The sequence below is a fragment of the Muntiacus reevesi genome, chromosome 1 (assembly GCF_963930625.1).
Source record: "Muntiacus reevesi chromosome 1, mMunRee1.1, whole genome shotgun sequence".
Lineage (NCBI taxonomy): Eukaryota > Metazoa > Chordata > Mammalia > Artiodactyla > Cervidae > Muntiacus > Muntiacus reevesi.
The window spans coordinates 153,341,702-153,360,354 of NC_089249.1; the positions used below are offsets into that span (position 1 = coordinate 153,341,702).

At 41.8% G+C, this 18,653-nt stretch overlaps 2 protein-coding genes across 6 annotated transcripts in view; one reads left to right on the forward strand and one right to left on the reverse strand.

Moving 5' to 3' along the window:
- Positions 1–7,033, forward strand: part of NRDC (nardilysin convertase) — a 100,620-nt gene extending 93,587 nt beyond the window's left edge. For both annotated transcript variants that reach the window (XM_065913231.1, XM_065913239.1), the window contains 10 exons: positions 495–657; positions 1,413–1,444; positions 1,687–1,825; positions 3,048–3,095; positions 3,385–3,437; positions 3,869–3,952; positions 4,480–4,570; positions 5,105–5,221; positions 6,190–6,279; positions 6,433–7,033. In XM_065913231.1, coding sequence (XP_065769303.1) covers positions 495–657; positions 1,413–1,444; positions 1,687–1,825; positions 3,048–3,095; positions 3,385–3,437; positions 3,869–3,952; positions 4,480–4,570; positions 5,105–5,221; positions 6,190–6,279; positions 6,433–6,630 — 1,015 coding nt within the window. In that variant the 3' untranslated portion in view covers positions 6,631–7,033. The remainder of the gene's footprint in view (positions 1–494; positions 658–1,412; positions 1,445–1,686; positions 1,826–3,047; positions 3,096–3,384; positions 3,438–3,868; positions 3,953–4,479; positions 4,571–5,104; positions 5,222–6,189; positions 6,280–6,432) is intronic.
- Positions 7,034–7,374: 341 nt separating this feature from the next.
- The window catches only part of OSBPL9 (oxysterol binding protein like 9), a 165,669-nt gene continuing 154,390 nt past the window's right edge, over positions 7,375–18,653 (reverse strand). For all 4 annotated transcript variants that reach the window (XM_065913286.1, XM_065913280.1, XM_065913265.1 and 1 more), the window contains 10 exons: positions 16,854–16,939; positions 14,499–14,670; positions 12,960–13,044; positions 12,118–12,228; positions 11,833–11,896; positions 11,573–11,713; positions 10,136–10,214; positions 9,531–9,622; positions 8,277–8,412; positions 7,375–8,058 (listed from right to left, as the gene is read on the reverse strand). In XM_065913286.1, coding sequence (XP_065769358.1) covers positions 7,984–8,058; positions 8,277–8,412; positions 9,531–9,622; positions 10,136–10,214; positions 11,573–11,713; positions 11,833–11,896; positions 12,118–12,228; positions 12,960–13,044; positions 14,499–14,670; positions 16,854–16,939 — 1,041 coding nt within the window. In that variant the 3' untranslated portion in view covers positions 7,375–7,983. The remainder of the gene's footprint in view (positions 8,059–8,276; positions 8,413–9,530; positions 9,623–10,135; positions 10,215–11,572; positions 11,714–11,832; positions 11,897–12,117; positions 12,229–12,959; positions 13,045–14,498; positions 14,671–16,853; positions 16,940–18,653) is intronic.

The window sequence follows — 18,653 nt, forward strand, 5'->3', positions numbered from 1 at the left end:
CAATAGTATGGTATTTTTATTTCCCTTGTTTTACCAATGAAATTGAGTCACAAATGTTAGGTAACTTGGCCATATTTAAACAGCTACTGTGTGGGAGGGGCTTAGTCTGATTCTCGCCTAGAGCCAATTATGCTGTATTGTCATTGTATAATCGATACACATGATGGTCACCTCCAGTAATGAATAAATGCTAGTGAGATTTGAAATTAAAATAGTAATGTTAAATTGGTTTGTGACTCATTTGGCAGCTTGTGTGAAATGTTTTATTTTGCAATTGAAACAGATAAGTTTTACCAATGAACTAATAATCTATGTAATAGTCTATATATGCAGTATTAAATGCTTTTTGGTGGTTATGACATTGTTTCCCTATTTTAAGTAGTGATAGAAATTGTCTCTTTAAAGAAACATATCATCTATAGAACCTTAACCCAATCCTGTACCCTTAAGATTCGTTTCTTACAATAAGACTTCTTTTTTCCTGCTCTCTGTAGAGACGTTCGGCTTTTAATCCTGGAGTATTCCCGTTGGTCTATGATTGATAAGTATCGCGCTTTGATGGATGGTCTTTCCCTTGAGTCTCTGCTGAGCTTCGTCAGAGAATTCAAAGCCCAGCTCTTTGTTGAGGGCCTGGTCCAAGGAAATGTCACAAGCACAGTGAGTGTCAGGGTTCTGTTGGTGCGGGCCAGGTATGAATGCTGTTCTGTGCTCTGGAATTCGGTTAGTTCTTCCCTTTAGGGGAAGCTCTGTAGTTTTGGCAGGCCAGCATCATCACAGTCTGTTTAGAAGGGAACTTGGCCCTTTCAATGCTGGACAAGAATTTCTTATGAAGGAGACTTCTGGTATTGGACCGAATTTTGAGTTAAATGGGTTTGGTAAATACATGGTATTGGTTACATTTGTTGACGATTGTGGAAACTACAAACAGTTTAATATAGAGATTAAAGTGGGAGCTGGGGAGGGCTGAGGGGTGTACGTATATATACATCATTCACTTAGTATCAAGTATATTCTGTTGCTCACTCTATGCCAGGCGCTGTATTAATAGATCTGGGTTTCTAAAACACAGCCTAGTGGAGTAAACCAGACAACTAAGTTTGATCCCGCAGTGGAGAAAGTTTCACAGTGGACAGTAAACAAAGCACCAAGGGAGAACAGAAAAGGAGCCACTTCAGTTGAGAGCCACTTAGTATTCAACAAACATAATCAATATTGAATCAATGAATGATAATCCCAGTGAATGAATAATAAACCCAGAATGAATGATCAGCATTTTGGGTGACAGACTATATCTGCTTTCCTAATGCATTCCAGGGCTTCCCACCACTTAGAACATTGGTATTAGTTGGTTTGGGGTGAAATTAATGTCAGTAGAGTCTGATATAGATATTTTCTTCTCTTTCACTCCCTAGGAATCTACAGATTTCCTGAAATATGTTGTTGAGTGAGTATTGGTCTTGAGTTTTCTCTTTAGGAGTTATGTGTTCTTAATAGCAAGAGGACCCTGAGACCAAAATTCAGTTGTTACTAAATCCGTAATGGAAATGCTTCTTGTAGGTTTATTTGAGGTTAGTTATATAAACAAAGCAATTCAGTAGGCAGTGTAGAAGGCCTGACTTTCCGTTTTGGGGGCAGGAGCAGGAGGATAAAGTCTCCGCCTCGGTGACCCGTATGATTGTTTTGCAGCAAGTTGAGCTTCATGCCTCTGGAGCAGGAGATGCCTGTGCAGTTCCAGGTGGTGGAGCTACCCAGTGGCCACCACCTGTGCAAAGTGAGAGCTCTGAACAGGGGTGATGCCAACTCTGAAGTCACTGTATATTACCAGGTCAGTGGCCCCTTTGCACATTGCTGTCCCCATGGCTGTGTCTTTTAGACACTAAAGACTGGTGAAAGGACCACAGTGTCTGGGAGAAGTGATCCTATGCTCTTCAAGGCCTGTTTGTGGTTACACTGTGGTTTTATGCTTGGGGTCATGTGTCCTCTTGAAGCAATTACATTTAAAAACTGCTCCTGTCAGTGAAATGGATCCTTTTTCAATCACAGTGCTTTATTAATCACCCAGCCACTAGTCCAAAGGGACAGAACTGAAGTATGGTTGGAAATTCCTACATATTCACCAGTCAGGACTCCAGGGAGCAAGAGGACATTTGTTAAAAGGACAGTTTTGAAATATGACCAAAGTAAACATAGTCAACCAACATACAGCAAATAGAATGGCTTCCAGAGTCATAATGAATATTTTCAAAGCACCTGAGAGAGAGGATTTATCACCTCTATTTTATGTATGATAAATCTGAGGTCCTTCACTTACCTGAGGTCATACCAGCTGGAGTTCAAATTTATACCTTCTGTCTTCAAATCCTGTGTGTTTTCCACAGCATTCTGGAGAGATGGGATGGTGCTTAAAATAAGAAAGAGCTTTGCACTGATCTCGATTGGTCCATAGACTACTTTAGCCTGTGGTTGGTCCAACTCACTTTTAGGACGATGGGGACCTGTGTCTGTTTAGACTGGTCTCAGACTTCCCAAACTCTGGGGCTGTTCATCTGGTGCTTTGGTCCTGGGTTTTCTACATGAGGAAGTCACTTCTTTGTTTGACCTCGTGAAGATCTCTGGCCTGGACTTTGAGCAGGACTCCATGGCCTCACTTGTCACCTAGTCCTTTTCTTGTTTCTGGCCCTGAATCTTTGCCTAGAGGTCCAGCTTGTCTGTAGAGCCTATGTTCCTCTGCAAGTCCTTGAGTTTGGGTTGTGAATTGGTGTGTTTTGGGCGGGAGCTGGCAGGTCAGGGATTACTGGACTCAATTCTATGTCTGCCTGCAGTTCTGAACTAGGACTGGGGATACAAATCATTATGCATGATTCTCATCTGCACACACCTCCTGTTTTGTGGGAAGGCAGGAAGTATAACAGTAGAAGGTATGAGGGTTGGGGGAAGAGAAGAGTAGGGTAGTAACCTGAATAAATGGTTGTCAAGAAGAGCTGTATTTTTAAAAAACCCTGTAAGCCATTGGATTTTCAGATGGTCTGATCAGCTTCTCTTCTCAGTCAGGTGCCAGGAGTCTGAAAGAATACACTCTTATGGAGCTGCTTGTGGTAAGTTGTATAAAGGAAAGCCCAATACTTGGGAACCCCTGGCTCACTGTGAGGACTGGCCTGTCTACCTGGGGGCTGGGGACCTGGGAGTGGTCAGAGATGTGGTTTGTAAGTGAGCTGGTTGTTGAGCATTTTTTACCTAGTATGAGCCAGGATAATGGGCCTGGGCTATTTAAGAAGGCAGTAAGGGAGGCTGGACTCTGGGGTCACATATAACACTTTTGGGGGAAGAAATGGAGGTTTCTCTGCTAGGAGGAATTGAGCTGATAGGTAGTATGTTGAATTACAGATGCACATGGAAGAGCCTTGTTTTGACTTCCTTCGAACCAAGCAGACCCTGGGGTAAGTCTGCTGGCAAGAGCACTGAGCTCAAGTAAGATCTGGGGCTTACTTTGCAGGATTAAGTCGATCAGCTGTACTGACTCAACAGTCTCCCAGCGCTCTTTGGTCCTCCCAGGCCTTAAGAGTCATACCTACCGAGTCATACTCGGTAGAGTCATACTGTCAAAACTTTTGCAGTTTGCATCTTCGACTATGATCAGACTGTCAGTTTGGTCAAGCTTCAAGATTAGCAGAAGAGGCTGGCCTGTGGTCCTCAGTGCGGGAGAGGGGTGGATACCGTAAACCCAAGAGTGAACATCTATGGATCCTCTTCCAGGACCTCTGGGGTCCAGTATGGATGGGCAGAAACCCTTCCCACTGCTCTCTAGCACCTCCAAGGACAGGGTGCAGGTGAGCACCTGAGCTCATAAAACTTTTCACTCTGGCCATAGGTACCATGTCTACCCTACCTGTAGGAACACATCTGGGATTCTAGGCTTCTCTGTCACCGTGGGGACTCAGGCAACCAAATACAAGTGAGTAAACAAGTGAGACGAAGGGCCCAGCTATCAGTTTTCTTGGCGAAGAGAATAGGGGCTGCATCCTTGCCCTGACCACTTGCTTCCCATTTAGTCACAGCTGCAGCGGGTGGCTCATATATGGCCTGATCCAGGACTTACCAGTGGGTTTGTAGGGTTTGACTCAAGTCCTGTGGTGACTGTGCAGGGCTTGCCACTGCTTCCTCTTTTCAGGCATATCTAAGGACAACAAAGGCAGATGCCTGACATAGCATTCAGGCTGGAAGCAAGGTACAAGGCCTTGTTGGTCCTCAGCTTTGAAATGGTCAGCATGGTTGTCTACTGCTTCCTATGAGGATACCAGGGAATTGGGCTAGAAGTGGAGTAGGGGTGGGGGTTCTTCAAATGTTCGCTTCCCTCCCACAGCTTAGGGGAGAATATCACTTCAGCCTCTTTCTGGAAATATGCCTTAGACCCAATTCTCTCCTTTGCCTTCTGCTCGAGACCTGGTCAGTGATGACTTAATGGAAGATGTTTTATTTTAGCTCTGAAGTTGTTGATAAGAAGATAGAAGAGTTTCTTTCAAGCTTTGAGGAGAAGATCGAGAACCTCACTGAGGATGCATTCAACACCCAGGTGATTGTGCTGGCTTTGTCTTTTTGTTTGTTGGCTCACCCAAGCCCTCATGACACCAGTCTTAACAGTACTGTGTGCTGGGTTCTTGAGCTTTGTTCAGTTCAGTTGCTCAGTCGTGTCCAACTCTTTGCGACCCCATGAATCGCAGCACGCCAGGCCTCCCTGTCCATCACCAACTCCTGGAGTCTAGCCAAACCCATGTCCATCGAGTCAGTGATGCCATCCAGCCATCTCATCCTTTGTCATCCCCTTCTTCTCCTGCCCAGCATTAGGGTCTTTTCGTGAGCTAACTCTTCGCATGAGGTGGCCAAAGTACTGGAGTTTCAGCTTCATTATCAGTCCTTCCAATGAACACTCAGGACTGATCTCCTTTAGGATGGACTGGTTGGATCTTCTTAATCTGACCATGTCTTCCTAGTTCCATCCCTCACCATCATGCTGGCAGGTCCATCACAAATCAGACTAGACAGGGTTGAGTGTACTGAGGATATTTGCGTGATGCCATTCCTGAGAGCGTCTTTTTGATGGTAACAGGTCACAGCTCTGATCAAGCTGAAGGAGTGCGAGGACACCTACCTTGGGGAGGAGGTGGACAGGAACTGGAACGAAGTGGTGACCCGGCAGTATCTCTTTGACCGCCTTGCCCATGAGGTAGTAACATGGTTTTCAGAGTACGATAGCTCTGACAGGGATTCTTGATTTAACAGGAGACACAGTTCTGAGCAAATTAGTATTGTGTGGAGGAGAGACTGGGGGCACTCATCTCAGGTTGGTTATTTACTTGCCCATTTCTTGATGTGATTAATCTTAGTTTCCAGACTGGCTGCTGTAGTGCCTCAGGTGGTCAAGTGAGCAGGATGCTGGGTATTCTTACTCTTCTTCTTACTCTTGCTCCCCCAATTTCTGTCAGATCCACTTTTTGATTTACAATGTTGTGTTAATTTCTGTTGCAAAGTGATTCAGTTATATATAATTTTTTTCCTTTCATTTTTGTATTATATATTCAGATTCACTACAAGGTTTGGGAGAAAAACAGGTTCTGCTAAAGAAAATTTCGAACTTCTGTTGTTTATGAAGTTCCTTCTCCAGATTTAAGGATTCTGTGTGTAGGTCTTTGTGACAACTTCTAGCCCCAAGTAATCAATCCCATTTAAAGGAGCTCTGAGTCCTATGGCCCAGTGCTCTGATGCTGTAACCCTATGTGGTGAATTACCAGCAGACATTAAAGCAGAGGGGTGTTTAACACAGAGGCTTCCTTCAGCCCAACTCTTGAGGTTCTGCAGTTTTCCTGTTAGAAGCCAGAGGGTAAATACTTACCATGACACTAAGGTGTGCTGGGTTTGACTCCTTGTATAGTACTTAGCTGTAGTTAGAGCATCTGCTATTCTCTCCTGCTTATTATCTGCCAGTCAGTGCTAAGAAATATGGAAGGTATGTCAGGCTCATTTGTATCTTTATCTGGAAGGTTGGGAGCCAGCTCAGTCATGTTAAAATAGTGTGCTTACAATAAGCAGGACCAAGGAGGTCCGCCTAGGGTGTTATGTTTAATAACTATTTTTGCAGAAATATACTGCTAGTTTTTTATAGCTTTCTTTCATATCTTCCCTTCTCCCATTAAGATTGAAGCACTGAAGTCATTCTCAAAATCAGACCTAGTCAACTGGTTCAAGGCCCACAGAGGACCAGGAAGTAAAATGCTTAGTGTTCATGTGAGTATTGTTACTTGAGCTGTAGCTCGGTCCTTTCCAGGCCTGTCATTCTCGTCCATTTACTGAGTTTGGGTTGGTGTCCTAGATCCTACTAGGTCTTTGCCCAAACATGGTCGGCATTCTCTCTCACCTCAAGTCTTTGGCCTTTTTCAGGTTGTTGGATTTGGGAAGTACGAGCTGGAAGAGGATGGTACCCCTTCTGGTGAGGATTCAAACTCTTCTTGTGACGTGATGCAGCTAACTTACCTGCCAGCTTCTTCTCTGCTGGTAGACTGTACCATCCCCATTATTGATATCAGGGGTTTCACATCAAGACTTAACCTTCTCCCCTACCATAAAATAGTCAAATAAACTGCAGTCTCGTTGGCCTGAAGCACTGTGCATTTAAGTGTTTGAATTTTATGAAGTTACACTACTACTGCCTTAGGGCTTCCATTGAATTTTTGCACTGGCATCATAGAATTTGATTTACTACCCTCCCCTTCCGTTGTGACTAACAGACCAAGGGTTACTATAGCAGCTGCAGAGATAAATGAGCAGGGTGGGCCAAATGTAACCAAAAAGCTTGCCGGAGCAGTCTTGAGATGCCCTGGCCTGTCCTGGTCTTCTCAGATTGAGAGTCCAGTTCTGTATGACTGCCTTGAGAGGCCCTATGTAACTAGTGTCTTCTTAGTACCTAAATGCCAGGTGCTAATACCTGTGTTGTTGTTTTTAATGTATTTAAAAATAAAGATTAATTCTGTATTGCCCTTCATTCTGAGCCATTTGCTGCTGTGACATTCCTTTTATTATATTTTATTTCAATGTGGGGTGGAGATCTAAAAATAAACATTCTTCCCAAATTCTCTAAGGCAATAAAATATATTTGGATAAAAGGTTGGTAGCCCTATGTGTACTATTTGAGAGTTCAATTAAAACAACAATAGCATGCTAGGGGCTACAGACAGAACAGAGGAGTATAAGGAAGGGACAGGATGGATGGACTGACCCCCTTCATTATTCGAAGAGTCCCTGTAAAAGCTAACCCCTGTATTCAAGGTTGCCAAGTAACTGGGTCCAAGTTTATTCATAAAAATAATAAGCACATTAAAAAAAAAAGGTTGGAAAATTACTTTATGAAGCCTTAAGCATTGAGTATAATTAAACCATAGTCCAGAGTTAGATACAATAATAGTTCAATTCCAAAATAAAAGTTATTATAGGTGAGACCATGAAATTTCCTAACACGTGATTTTAATACATTACACTAAATTTTCTAAAACAACTCAGAGGAACTGCTATTTACAGTAAATGGAATATTTATGAAAAATCTGGCATCAGCTGTATTATATATATGTATATATGTATATATAGAACCCAAGATTATATGAACTAGGAAACAGGTTGTATTGTATATCTCAACAGCAGTACTAGAATGCAGAGTTTAAGACTGGGATTTATACCGTGGGATTTGGAAAAGGAGCAGACATCTTGTTTTCAAAACCTGAAGTTTTTCTCAAGACCAAAATCAACGTTGTAACTGCCACAGACAGGAAAAAGGGAAGCTTTGCTCGCTTTAATTGTTCATCTGCATCAGAAAGTCCAGTATCCCTGAGATAGGAACCACTGCAATAAGAAGGGAGTGAATAGGTTCTCCCAAAGGAAGATTGTTGCTTAATTATGCCTCCTGCCCTGGAACCAGGAGCAAACTTTGTGTTTCCCAACCTAATGCTTCGCAGCACCGAGACGCTTCAGTAATGGTTCATCATAAACCCAGCATTCTCCATCTTCATGAAACAACTGTTAGAGAAAGAGGGAAAATTCAGTTACACACTTGTTTTGTACTTCTATATCATACTTTTAATTATTTGATGTGCTCCCCCCTCAACAGTGAAATGAATATTCATCTCATTTATCACCATGCTTATTTGGTACTTCAGTATTCACTGAAATGAATGAATGACAGCTCGGGGAACAGCAGCTAGCAGACCGAGGCAGGCTCCCCAAAACAAACTTACCCTTGTCTCCCACTGAATTTCCTTTTCCTTCCTTTCTCGGGCTTCTGCTCTTTGTCTTTCTTCAAGTCTATGCTTGGCTTCAGTTGCTGCATCAATGTCTCTGATTTTTAAGTTGAAAGTGACATCCTTCCAAAGGCTAAAGAAAAGAAGTGAAGGTGCTAAGTACTTGGTAGAGAGAGGAGTTAGCAATTTGAAAATGAAAGGCTAGAGCCATCTAGAACATAACATAATTACAGTACAAGTCAAATGGCTTTAAATGTAGTTCACAGACTAAATCTCCTTAGGCTGACACAGGGCACAGGAGTGAAAAACAGAAACAGACTCGGAAGATCCCACTGCTAGTTGTCAAAGAAGGAAATAAAGCATGTGCAGAAAGCTGTATATATGGTTGGGACGAGAGGAGAAAGATCAACTGAGACTACTTTTTGCTGTACCTCTAACTAGCGATGCAACCTTGGGGCTGTCAGTTCACCTCTCTAGGGCGTCAGTGTCCCCTTATATTAAATAAGCTCAGGGAACAGCAGTTTATATTAAATAAACTAAACGGGAGATGAGAGGAGCTGAGACGTTCCATTTCATAAAGACTCCTCTGGAATGAATGAATCTGGGAGCAGTTTGAATATAGAGTAAGGGTCAAGAGAAGCATTGCAGAGGCTTAAAGTTGGGGGTGGGGGGAGGAGATCTGGCTTCTTGTCAAGGCCTGGAAGATGGTAATAGAAAAGTCTGGTCCAAACAATGCTTTATAAGTGAGGATGCACAGGGATTAGAAAAGTAGCCATCCTAAGATCCCCTCGTGTGAGCAGCAGAGCATAAAAGTCTATAGATTTCCACTTACAACTATGAACAGGCAGTCCAGGCAAATAAGACTGTTTATTCTTTCAAGTTTTTAAGTTTTTTAAGACCTAAAGATGTTTTGAGATGTATCTATGTCCGTATATACAGATAGTCTACAAAGATGATGATAAGCCAACATCCACTTGATACTTATCATATGTCAAGCATCATACATGGGCTCCATCTATATCTCATTTAGTTCTTGTAGCAGTGCTGAGAGGTGGTTTCCATTTCAGGAAAGGATGCAGACAGGTTAGCTTACAGTGAAGGTTACAGTGCAAGAGGGGGAGCACCGTATGAACCCAGGCATTCAGACTCCGCCCGTGCTGTTACACCCTGCTATGCAGTCTGCAACCTGGCCCGCACCTATGCCTGGCCAACAGCAAGAGCACTGCTGCTACAGTTATGTTGTCTCCTTACCAGCGGGATTCGTACTCATTCTGATCTTCCAGCTTCCTTACTTTCTTCTTAATTATAGGCAACTTCTTGGTATCTATAAAAACTACATTTTCCTAGAAAACAGAAAAGGTAGGTAGATGTTTTATTGTTCACATTGTTCTAAGAGAAAAAGCCAACTCTTCCCATTAACAGATTTAATAATGAAATCTCACAATATGTTAGTGATGTAGACAATGAATTCCATATGCAACCTAAAGCCTAAATTGTTTTAAGTCTTGGTAAAGGCTCTTGGTAAAAATAGGTATTTTCGATGTGGCTATGTGTTGGGATGTAATATGATTGGGATGTAATATCTTGGACTAGCTAAACAACTAATCCTAATGTTGAAGTACTCTGACCACTTTTTCCCACATATTATTCCTGAGTATTTATAGGGGTCAGGAAAGTAAAAATCATTCTATTACCTGTACTGCTGGGGAAAGGTGGAAGAAGGAAAAGGCTTGGCTTTAAGAGATGGCATTAGAGCTCATCTTGGTGGTTAAGATTACCAGATGAAGGAAGCCAGAGTAAGGGACAGGCTACGATTCAATGAAGCCTAAAACAAGTGGCAAAACACATGTTCTTACCCCTGTTGAGTATTTTGCATACATTACACCATTCCACTCCCCTTCGATTGAGCAGAAAGACTTCTTGTCATTTGGAGAACTACATTAAAAACAAAAAACAAACATTAAAATACATTTGTATCAGTCTCAAATTGAAATTTCTTTACCAAAGAATCTTGTCAGTTGTGGCCTACCTACCCAGAGCAGAACACAGAAGAGCAACTGTAAAGGCAGATTAATAAAACTGGTTTTCTCAGCCAACTATAAGAATTAATGCTCTAAAGATGCTGCTAATGGACTCAAGATCCCAGAAACTGGGTATGAGAGATGTTAGGTGCTGGGACCACAGCAGACTACAAACTCGAGCTCTTCACGGTCTAGTGGGGAGACACTGGCACCGAAATTCTGGGTGCCAAGCGCTGTCACGTCCGGGTGACCACAGGAGATGAAGGGCAACACTGCTGCGATGAGGGTCAGGGAAGGCGCTGCTTAAGGATACAGTGACGGAGACCTGACTTTCATCTTCAGGCTGGGCCACTCTTTCAGAAGGCTGTGACTGGCCAAAAAATCTGCTAGCAGTTCCTCTTGGTGCTGGTTGCTGTAAGGAACTCTGAGAAGCAGGCCCACCCATGTCTCTGTTCTGGACATCCTTTTTCTCCCGCCTGCCTGTCTGAGGGGGGCACTCACATTATAGCAGTGAATTGTGCTGCTCCCTAAGCTCTGCCCCTATTTCCTGACTGCAGTAATATTTTGGATTTTACAGTGTTCCTTAGTAAACTTCATCTTTTGTTCATGGTCCCTTCCTCCCAAGAATTTTCTGGATGTTAACTCCATCATCAAAATTAAATTATCTCCCTAAAAAACTGGCTAACCAATCCTGTGTCGGCCATCTGCAACACTGCTGCCAGTGAGGCCTCTGAGGACAGAGAAATCCCTGCAGGGTCTCCTTGTCTAGGCAGGCTCTCCTTGTCTAAGCTGACTGCTGACTTGGGACAGCACAGCCATCTTCATCTAATCCTGGAGCATCAAACAGAACCAAAGATACAATGGTTACTGTTTTTCCCCAGCAAAGGCACACAAAAAAACAAGGACGACAAGGGCTTTGAGACACTACCCACAGGGTCTCCTATATAGACAAGCTCATGGTCCAATCCAGCAATAATGAGTTAGGCATACACAATCTGGGTTAGCCAGGAGATCCAGGAAGACTCCTTAAGGTTCCTATTTGCAAGTCAGGTTCCTAGGAAAGAAATCCCACCGGTGACCTCAGATTGTTCTTAAGTCTCCCTTCTGGGATGGGATTTTAAGACGAGACATGAAACACAGCATGTAAAATAAGTTTACAAAGACAGGACCATTAAAATGGTCAATTTTTGATGGAAATTATAGTTCAAGACAAAAGGAAAACTATTTCAGAGATGCAGAAGGAGCATCGAAGCAGAAAAACAAAATACCTACAAAATCTCAGCAGTAATTCTGTGCTTCTTGCCCCCATAGAAAGGTTTAGTGTGGAAGACGATATTTGCACTATAGCCAGTTTTGGAACAATTAATATTGCATTCTCCGCCTAGTTCCACCCAGGGCACTGTGAGGATAGACCTGCAAAATCAAAAGTTTCAGTAAGGCTGACAGTTCAAAGGAAAGAAGGGAGGGGCACAATTTAAAGAAGAGCAGGGTCTACTGCTTGCGCATCAGAGGAATGGACCAGCTCTACTTGCCTGCCGTAACCATTGGGGAACGTGAGAATGTAATGTTCATCATGCTCTAGACACGAGACACAGCCTGTGGAGAGAAGGGATGGAATCTCCATTCAGTTTAGGGATAATCACTCTTGCATCTCAACTTGGCTCTCACCCCCAACAGACTTGCGTCCCTGCACACAATGACATCCAACCTGACTTTCTGGGGTCATTTCCTCTTACTAGACAGATGTCCGGCACATGGAAGAATGACACAGAGTTCTCCCATTAACACTGTAGTCCACCCAAAGCCCACAGACTTACCCTGCCCTATGTTGTGCACCCCAATTGACATGCCAAGGAATTTTGATTTGGTCCAGATATGAGCATTGAATTGTATCTTCTTATTAAAACACTCAGCATAAAAGGCTGAAACTGGAGAAATTGTTTCAGTTAGTGCACTATATAGCCTCATTTTATTTATGAACATACGTGCCCCCCCACCCCCAACTCCCTTAACTCAGAGAAACAACTGGCTGCATGGGGAAAATCCTTTACCTTTCAAAGAACAGCCTTGAATGTGGTCAGGATTTACCCACTTGCCCTTTACACTGTTTCCCCCAGTGCAAGCCACTCTTCAGGACCACATGGGGAAGAACTTCCTGAACCATGAGGCCAATCCCAGGGCTTAAAAACAAAGGGTCTGTCGGTTCTGATCAGCAAGCATGCTGCTGCCCCAGCCCAAACCTGGACCCATACAGTATAATCAGTCTTAACATGGCATCCAGCAAGTAAGATGGGAAGACATGCATTCTTTCCACTGTGCTAGGAACATACCATACTGAAACTACATCTGTTTTATATGAACTGTCTTCAGAGTTGCTGAGATCGCTACAGCACAGCTCATGATGTGAAAGATGACTTTAGAAGCATTAAAAGTTGACTTCCCAATCCCTTCTTTTTATATTAATTAATCAGTGAAGCTAAGAGAGTCTTTGGAACTCATACCAGGAACAGATATGAAGAACCAATCTTCATAGGACTGGGAAGACACAGATAGCCATTAAACACGAGGACAGTGCAGAGACCTCAGTCACAGAGCTTTCTATGACCCTCTTTAGACAACAGTTTGAAAGTGGATGTAGCTGAGGAGCTCTGTCACTTACTGGGTGGATGATGAGAAACCTGCTCAGCCACAAATGTTACACTATTCTTGGAAACCCAGGGAACTGGTCCTTCTGAAACTAGCTCCTGCAAGCAAACAGAACATCATTTTCTTTTGATGTGGAAACAAACAACATGCAGAGAATCTAATAACTGGAGTCTCTGTCTCATAAGGTGGTTCAATGCTCTCTCCACTACACTCACAAAGCATCTCATATACAGTTTTCCTGCAGCACGTAATTACACTATTGGAATGACTGCTTTGTATAAGTCTCTCTAAGACATGCATGAAGGCAAGGATCATGTGCCAAACTCAGGTCAAGCCTGGCGCAGAACAGGTACTTATCAAGGTCTGTACCATGACCAAGAACAGACACACACTGCTTGTGTCTTTAGTGTGTATGCTCAGCTGCTCAGTCATGTGTGACTTTTTGCAGCCCCATGGATTGTAGCTTGTCAGGCTCCTCTGTCCATGGGATTTCCCAGGGAAGAATACTGGAGTGGGGTGCCATTTCCTTCTCCAGAGGCCACTTGGGAAGCAGGACTACATGTAATGCATCATTCGGAAAGCGAAAAATATGGAGAGTTACTTTTACTGAGAGATTATTATGTGCCAACCACTGTGGGCTATGGGCTTATTTTTTCATCTCTTGTACTCCAGATTCTTTCTAACTCCCTAACAGTCCACTTACATGTCTAAGAGACTTGTCATACGTTATAATTCAAATTGAGAGTTCTAGACTTTTCCCTCTCCAAATCCAATCCTTCCCTTTGTAGTAAATAAGCACCAGCCCACATGCAAGGATTCATCTCTAACTTACCTCCCCCAATCTAACAGCTCTGGCTCCAAAATATAACTTGAATCAACTATTCTCCTGGAATAATGCCAAAGTCTCAATGGTTTCCTTGCTTCTATCTTTGTCCCTTTTCAACTCCTTTGCCACAAAATAATCATAATGACCTCTTCATTACAAAAATGAGTTCTTGATAAAATTATCCTTATGGTCCATGAGGACTTGCATGATCTTATTTCTCAATTTCTATCCTCATCTCGCACCACTCTTTTCCCTTGTTCACTATATTCAAAATATGCAGATCCAACAACATTGTTCTTCCAGGGATGGTAAACATCTTTTAATCAGTGCCTTTACCACTATCATCTGCCGCCAAATAAAATGAAATCTTGAATCAGTACATTAAGAACTAAGTACTAAGATACATGTATATTATCAAGTGTGAAACAGATCGCCAGTCCAGGTTGGATGCATAAGACAAGTGCTCAGGGCAGGTGCACGGGGATGACCCAGAGGGATGGGGTGGGGAGGGAGATGGGAGGGGGGTTCAGGATGGGGAACACATGTAAATCCATGGCTGATTCATGTCAATGTATGGCAAAAACCACTACAATATTGTTAAGTAATTAGCCTCCAACTAATTAAATAAATGAAAAAAGAAAACAAAAAGTAGGCTTCTCAAAATAAATTAAAAAAAGAAAGAACTAAGTACACTAAGATAATTAAAAACATTAGTGGAGAACTCACCACATTCTCTTCAGTATCATTTGGTAGGGTCCAGTGACACTGAAAGATTTCGCCCAAAATGGGGTTGTATGGCTTTTTGGCAACCGATCCTTTCCTTCCTGCGTGAAAGGCTGAGAGATACCACTTCACAACCTGAACCATTCGGTCTCTGGCATCCTTCTGGTCACTAATGCTGCAAGGACGAAAGACAAAATTTAACATCCTGTGTTTTGACAGTACCCCTCAGCATGGTCCACCCCCTAAGCCAGGCTGAGAGGACCTAGGACCAGTAACTACCTCAGCTCCTTTTTAAAACTGAAGTATAATACACATAATCAAACATACCAGTCTTAATTGTTTGGTTTCATGAATCTGAAAAATGCATGTATCCATTTAATTAATCTTGGGTGTAAGGGAAATGTTCTATGTCTTGATTGTACTTAAATAATGACATACAATCAAGACACAGAACATTTCCATTACCCCCAGGTTTCCCCATCCTCCTTTCCAAGCAATCCTCACCCCTTGAGGCAAACACTGTTTCTGGTTTCCTGTACCATTAGTTTTGCTTTTTCCGTAACTTCATACTTGTTAGTGCACTGTTTAATTGCAAAACAGTTGGAGATTTTCTGGATGTATCTATGTTACTGATTTCTAATTTAATTCTTCAAAGATCAGTGGATATATTCCATATTGTTCCAATTATTTTATTAAGTCTTCCTATTATATAGGACATCTTGATGAGTGTTCCACGTGCACTTAGAAAGACTATGTTATAGTGTTTGGTACTGTTTTAGAAAGGTTAACTAGATCTGCCATAGTCCCACTGATTCTCAGAGGGGTGGGGAGAGGTGCCTGCTGTTCCGTCAATTCCTGAGGGAGGAATTTCCAACTGTGATTGTGGGTTTGTCTATTTCTTCCTTTAGTCAATTTTTGCTGCATATAGTGTGAAGCTGTTTAACATATTTACACTGATAAGCTGACTCTTATGAAATACACCTACTTGTCTCTGGTAATATTTCTTACCTTAAAAAATATTTTTTGTCTGATACTAACACAGCAACACCAGCTTTGTTATGCTCAGTGTTTGGCATGGTATGTCTCTGTCCATCCTTTCACTTTTACCAGCTAAGCCACAGGGAAGACCTATCCTTTTACTTTTAACCAGTCTGTATCTTTACATATTTAAAGTCTCTCTCTTGCAAACAGAGTACAGATGAGTCTTGTTTTTTTTTTTTTAAATCCAGGCTTAAAATCACTGTTCTCTTAAATGGAGTATATATGATATTCACATTTAATGTACTATGAATATAGCTGGGTTTAACTCTATCATCATGGCATTTGTTTTCTATTTGGCCCCTTTATTCTTTGTTCTATTATATTTCCTTTCCTCCTTTTTGGGAGAGTTAGAATTTTTAGAGTTACACTTAATCGTATCTATTGGTGTTTTAGCTGTATAGTTTTTAAATGGTTCCTTCTAGGGACCTAAATTCTCATACATTAAAATTATCCTTAAGCCTCAAATCTATATATAATGAATAACTGGTACTTTCTATGCATGTTATCAATAAATGCTTACATTTTATTTGTTCAACTTTGTATGAATTTAAACAATGCCATATTTAATTTCTGCCCTTTGGGAAATGGTTAAATGAATCTCTTAAAATCTTTAAGAAGTTACGTATCAGCGTCATCCAACGTGCAACCACCCACTGTGAAACTGGTGATTTGTATCTGGCTTTAGTAAATCACAGTCCAAGGCCAAGGAATGCAATCAGAGAAGACAGATTAGAACATCCTGTTACAAAGAAAATGCTCCTGCTACCAGTGAAAAGCAATGTGAACTCACTCACCTTCTCATAAATCAATCCCACCTTTAGATTACTCCTGTCCTTTATACATATATCTAATATTGCAATCTTTGTATTTAAAATTTATGAATCAGTCTGTAATCTGGACACTGGACTATAAACTCCTCAAATGCAGACACTGCAACTCTTTCCCTTTCCAGCTCATAATAAAGTGCTGACAAAAAACTAGTGCTTTAGAAAAGTTTGTTAAACTCAAATAACTGAACTTCATCAGGATGTAGTATCAATAATTGGATAGTGATTACCAATTCCTAGATCAAAAAAGCTCTGTAAACACTGGCTGCCTTACTAGTAGGCGCTCAAGGTTTTTTAAGGCGTTCAACTTGGTTGCCTAACAGTATCAGCACCAGACAATCTAAGCAAAGAGGCGTCTAATACAAACAAAAGATTCAATGCCTTTTTCCCTGAGAAACATCGGAAAGGCAAAGGAATCTGTCCCGCAAAGGCAGAAAGGTAATGAGTAACATCTTTAAAAAAGTGGAATCTACTATATCAAGTCAAATACCTCACAAACAGGTCCGGGTGAGCAAAAAAGTCTGCATACATTTCTAAAAGAGATCTTCTTTCAAGAATAAATGTTGGAAGAACTACCTGAAAAACATACATATTTGACCCTTGAGAATCAAATTCCACTACAGATATATAAGACTGCTGAGCTGCATTTAAAAAGAAAAACACATAAATGAGAACAAAAAAAACTGATTCCAATCACAGTAACATCCACCAAGCACTGCCCAGGCATGTTTTTGATACCTACTTCTCAAACAGTTCTGATTCAGAAATGCCCATTAACCTGCCTAAGAGATGAAAGACAGAGATTCTGAATGTTCAAATGTCACTTTCTCTGAGCAACCTCTCTTTGGCTCCCTGAGTCAATAATCAAAGTTTTCGCAATAACAACTATACACTAGCAACCCTTTGATATCTTTGACCTTCTGGAGCATCACACACACACATTATCTTATTAAACCATACAACCATCTTGTTAAGAAGAAATTATCATCCTTATTTTACAGTGCAGAAAGTTCAGTTCAGTTCTGTCGCTCAGTCGTGTCCGACTCTTGGTGACCCCATGAACTGCTGCACGCCAGGCCTCTCCGTCCATCACCAGCTCCTGGAGTTTACCCAAACTCATGTCCATTGAGTCAGTGATGCCATCTAACCATCTCATCCTCTGTCGTCCCCTTCTCCTGCCTGCAATCTTTCCCAGCATCAGGGTATTTTCAAATGAGTCAGCTCTTTGCAACAGGTGGCCAAAGTATTGGAGTTTCAGTTTCAACATCAGTCCTTACAATGAACACCTAGGACTGATCTCCTTTAGGATGGACTGGTTTGGATCTTCTTGCAGTCCAAGGGACTCTCAAGAGTCTTCTCCAACACCACAGTTCAAAAGTATCCATTCTTTGGCGTTCAGCTTTCTTTATAGTCCAAATCTCACATCTATACATGACCACTGGAAAAACCATAGCCTTGACTAGACGGACCTTTGTTAACAAAGTCTCTGCTTTTTAATATGCTGCCTAGGTTGGTCATAACTTTCCTTCCAAGAAGTAAGCGTCTTTTAATTTCATGGCTGCAATCACCATCTGCAGTGATTTTGGAGCCCCAAAAAATAAATTCTGACACTGTTTCCCCATCTATTTCCCATGAAGTGATGGGACCAGATGCCATGATCTTAGTTTTCTGAATGTTGAGCTTTATGCCAACTTTTTCACTCTCCTCTTTCACTTTCATCAAGAGGCTCTTTAGTTCTTCTTCACTTTTTGCTATAAGGGTGGTGTCATCTGCATATCTGAGCTTATTGATATTTCTCCCAGCAATCTTGATTCCAGCTTGTGCTTCTTCCAGTCCAGCGTTTCTCATGATGTACTCTGCATATAAGTTAAATAAGCAGGGTGCCAATATACAGCCTTGACGGACTCCTTTTCCTATTTGGAACCAGTGGAGAAAAATGAAGCTCAAATGGGTGAGAAATTTTCTCACTGCTCTGTTGTTAAGTGGAATCCAAAATGGGCTCTGTTTGACTTTGGGGGTGGGGGATCTACACACATTCCTCTCTACTGTTGTGTCTCTATCATCCTAAGTGCCTAAGGAAATTTATCTACTGGATCTGTGTACTTATGGATCTGTGTTCTCAAGTAGACAATGAGCTCCTAGAATGCAAGAATCATACTTATTTGTACTTGCATTTCAGCTACTATTATAAACTAAGAAATTTTTAGTAAGTAACTGAAGGAATAAACAAAATGAAGAAGAGAATAAAGATGGGATTCCTCTAACTCTTTCTTCAGGAGGCTGGGCCCAT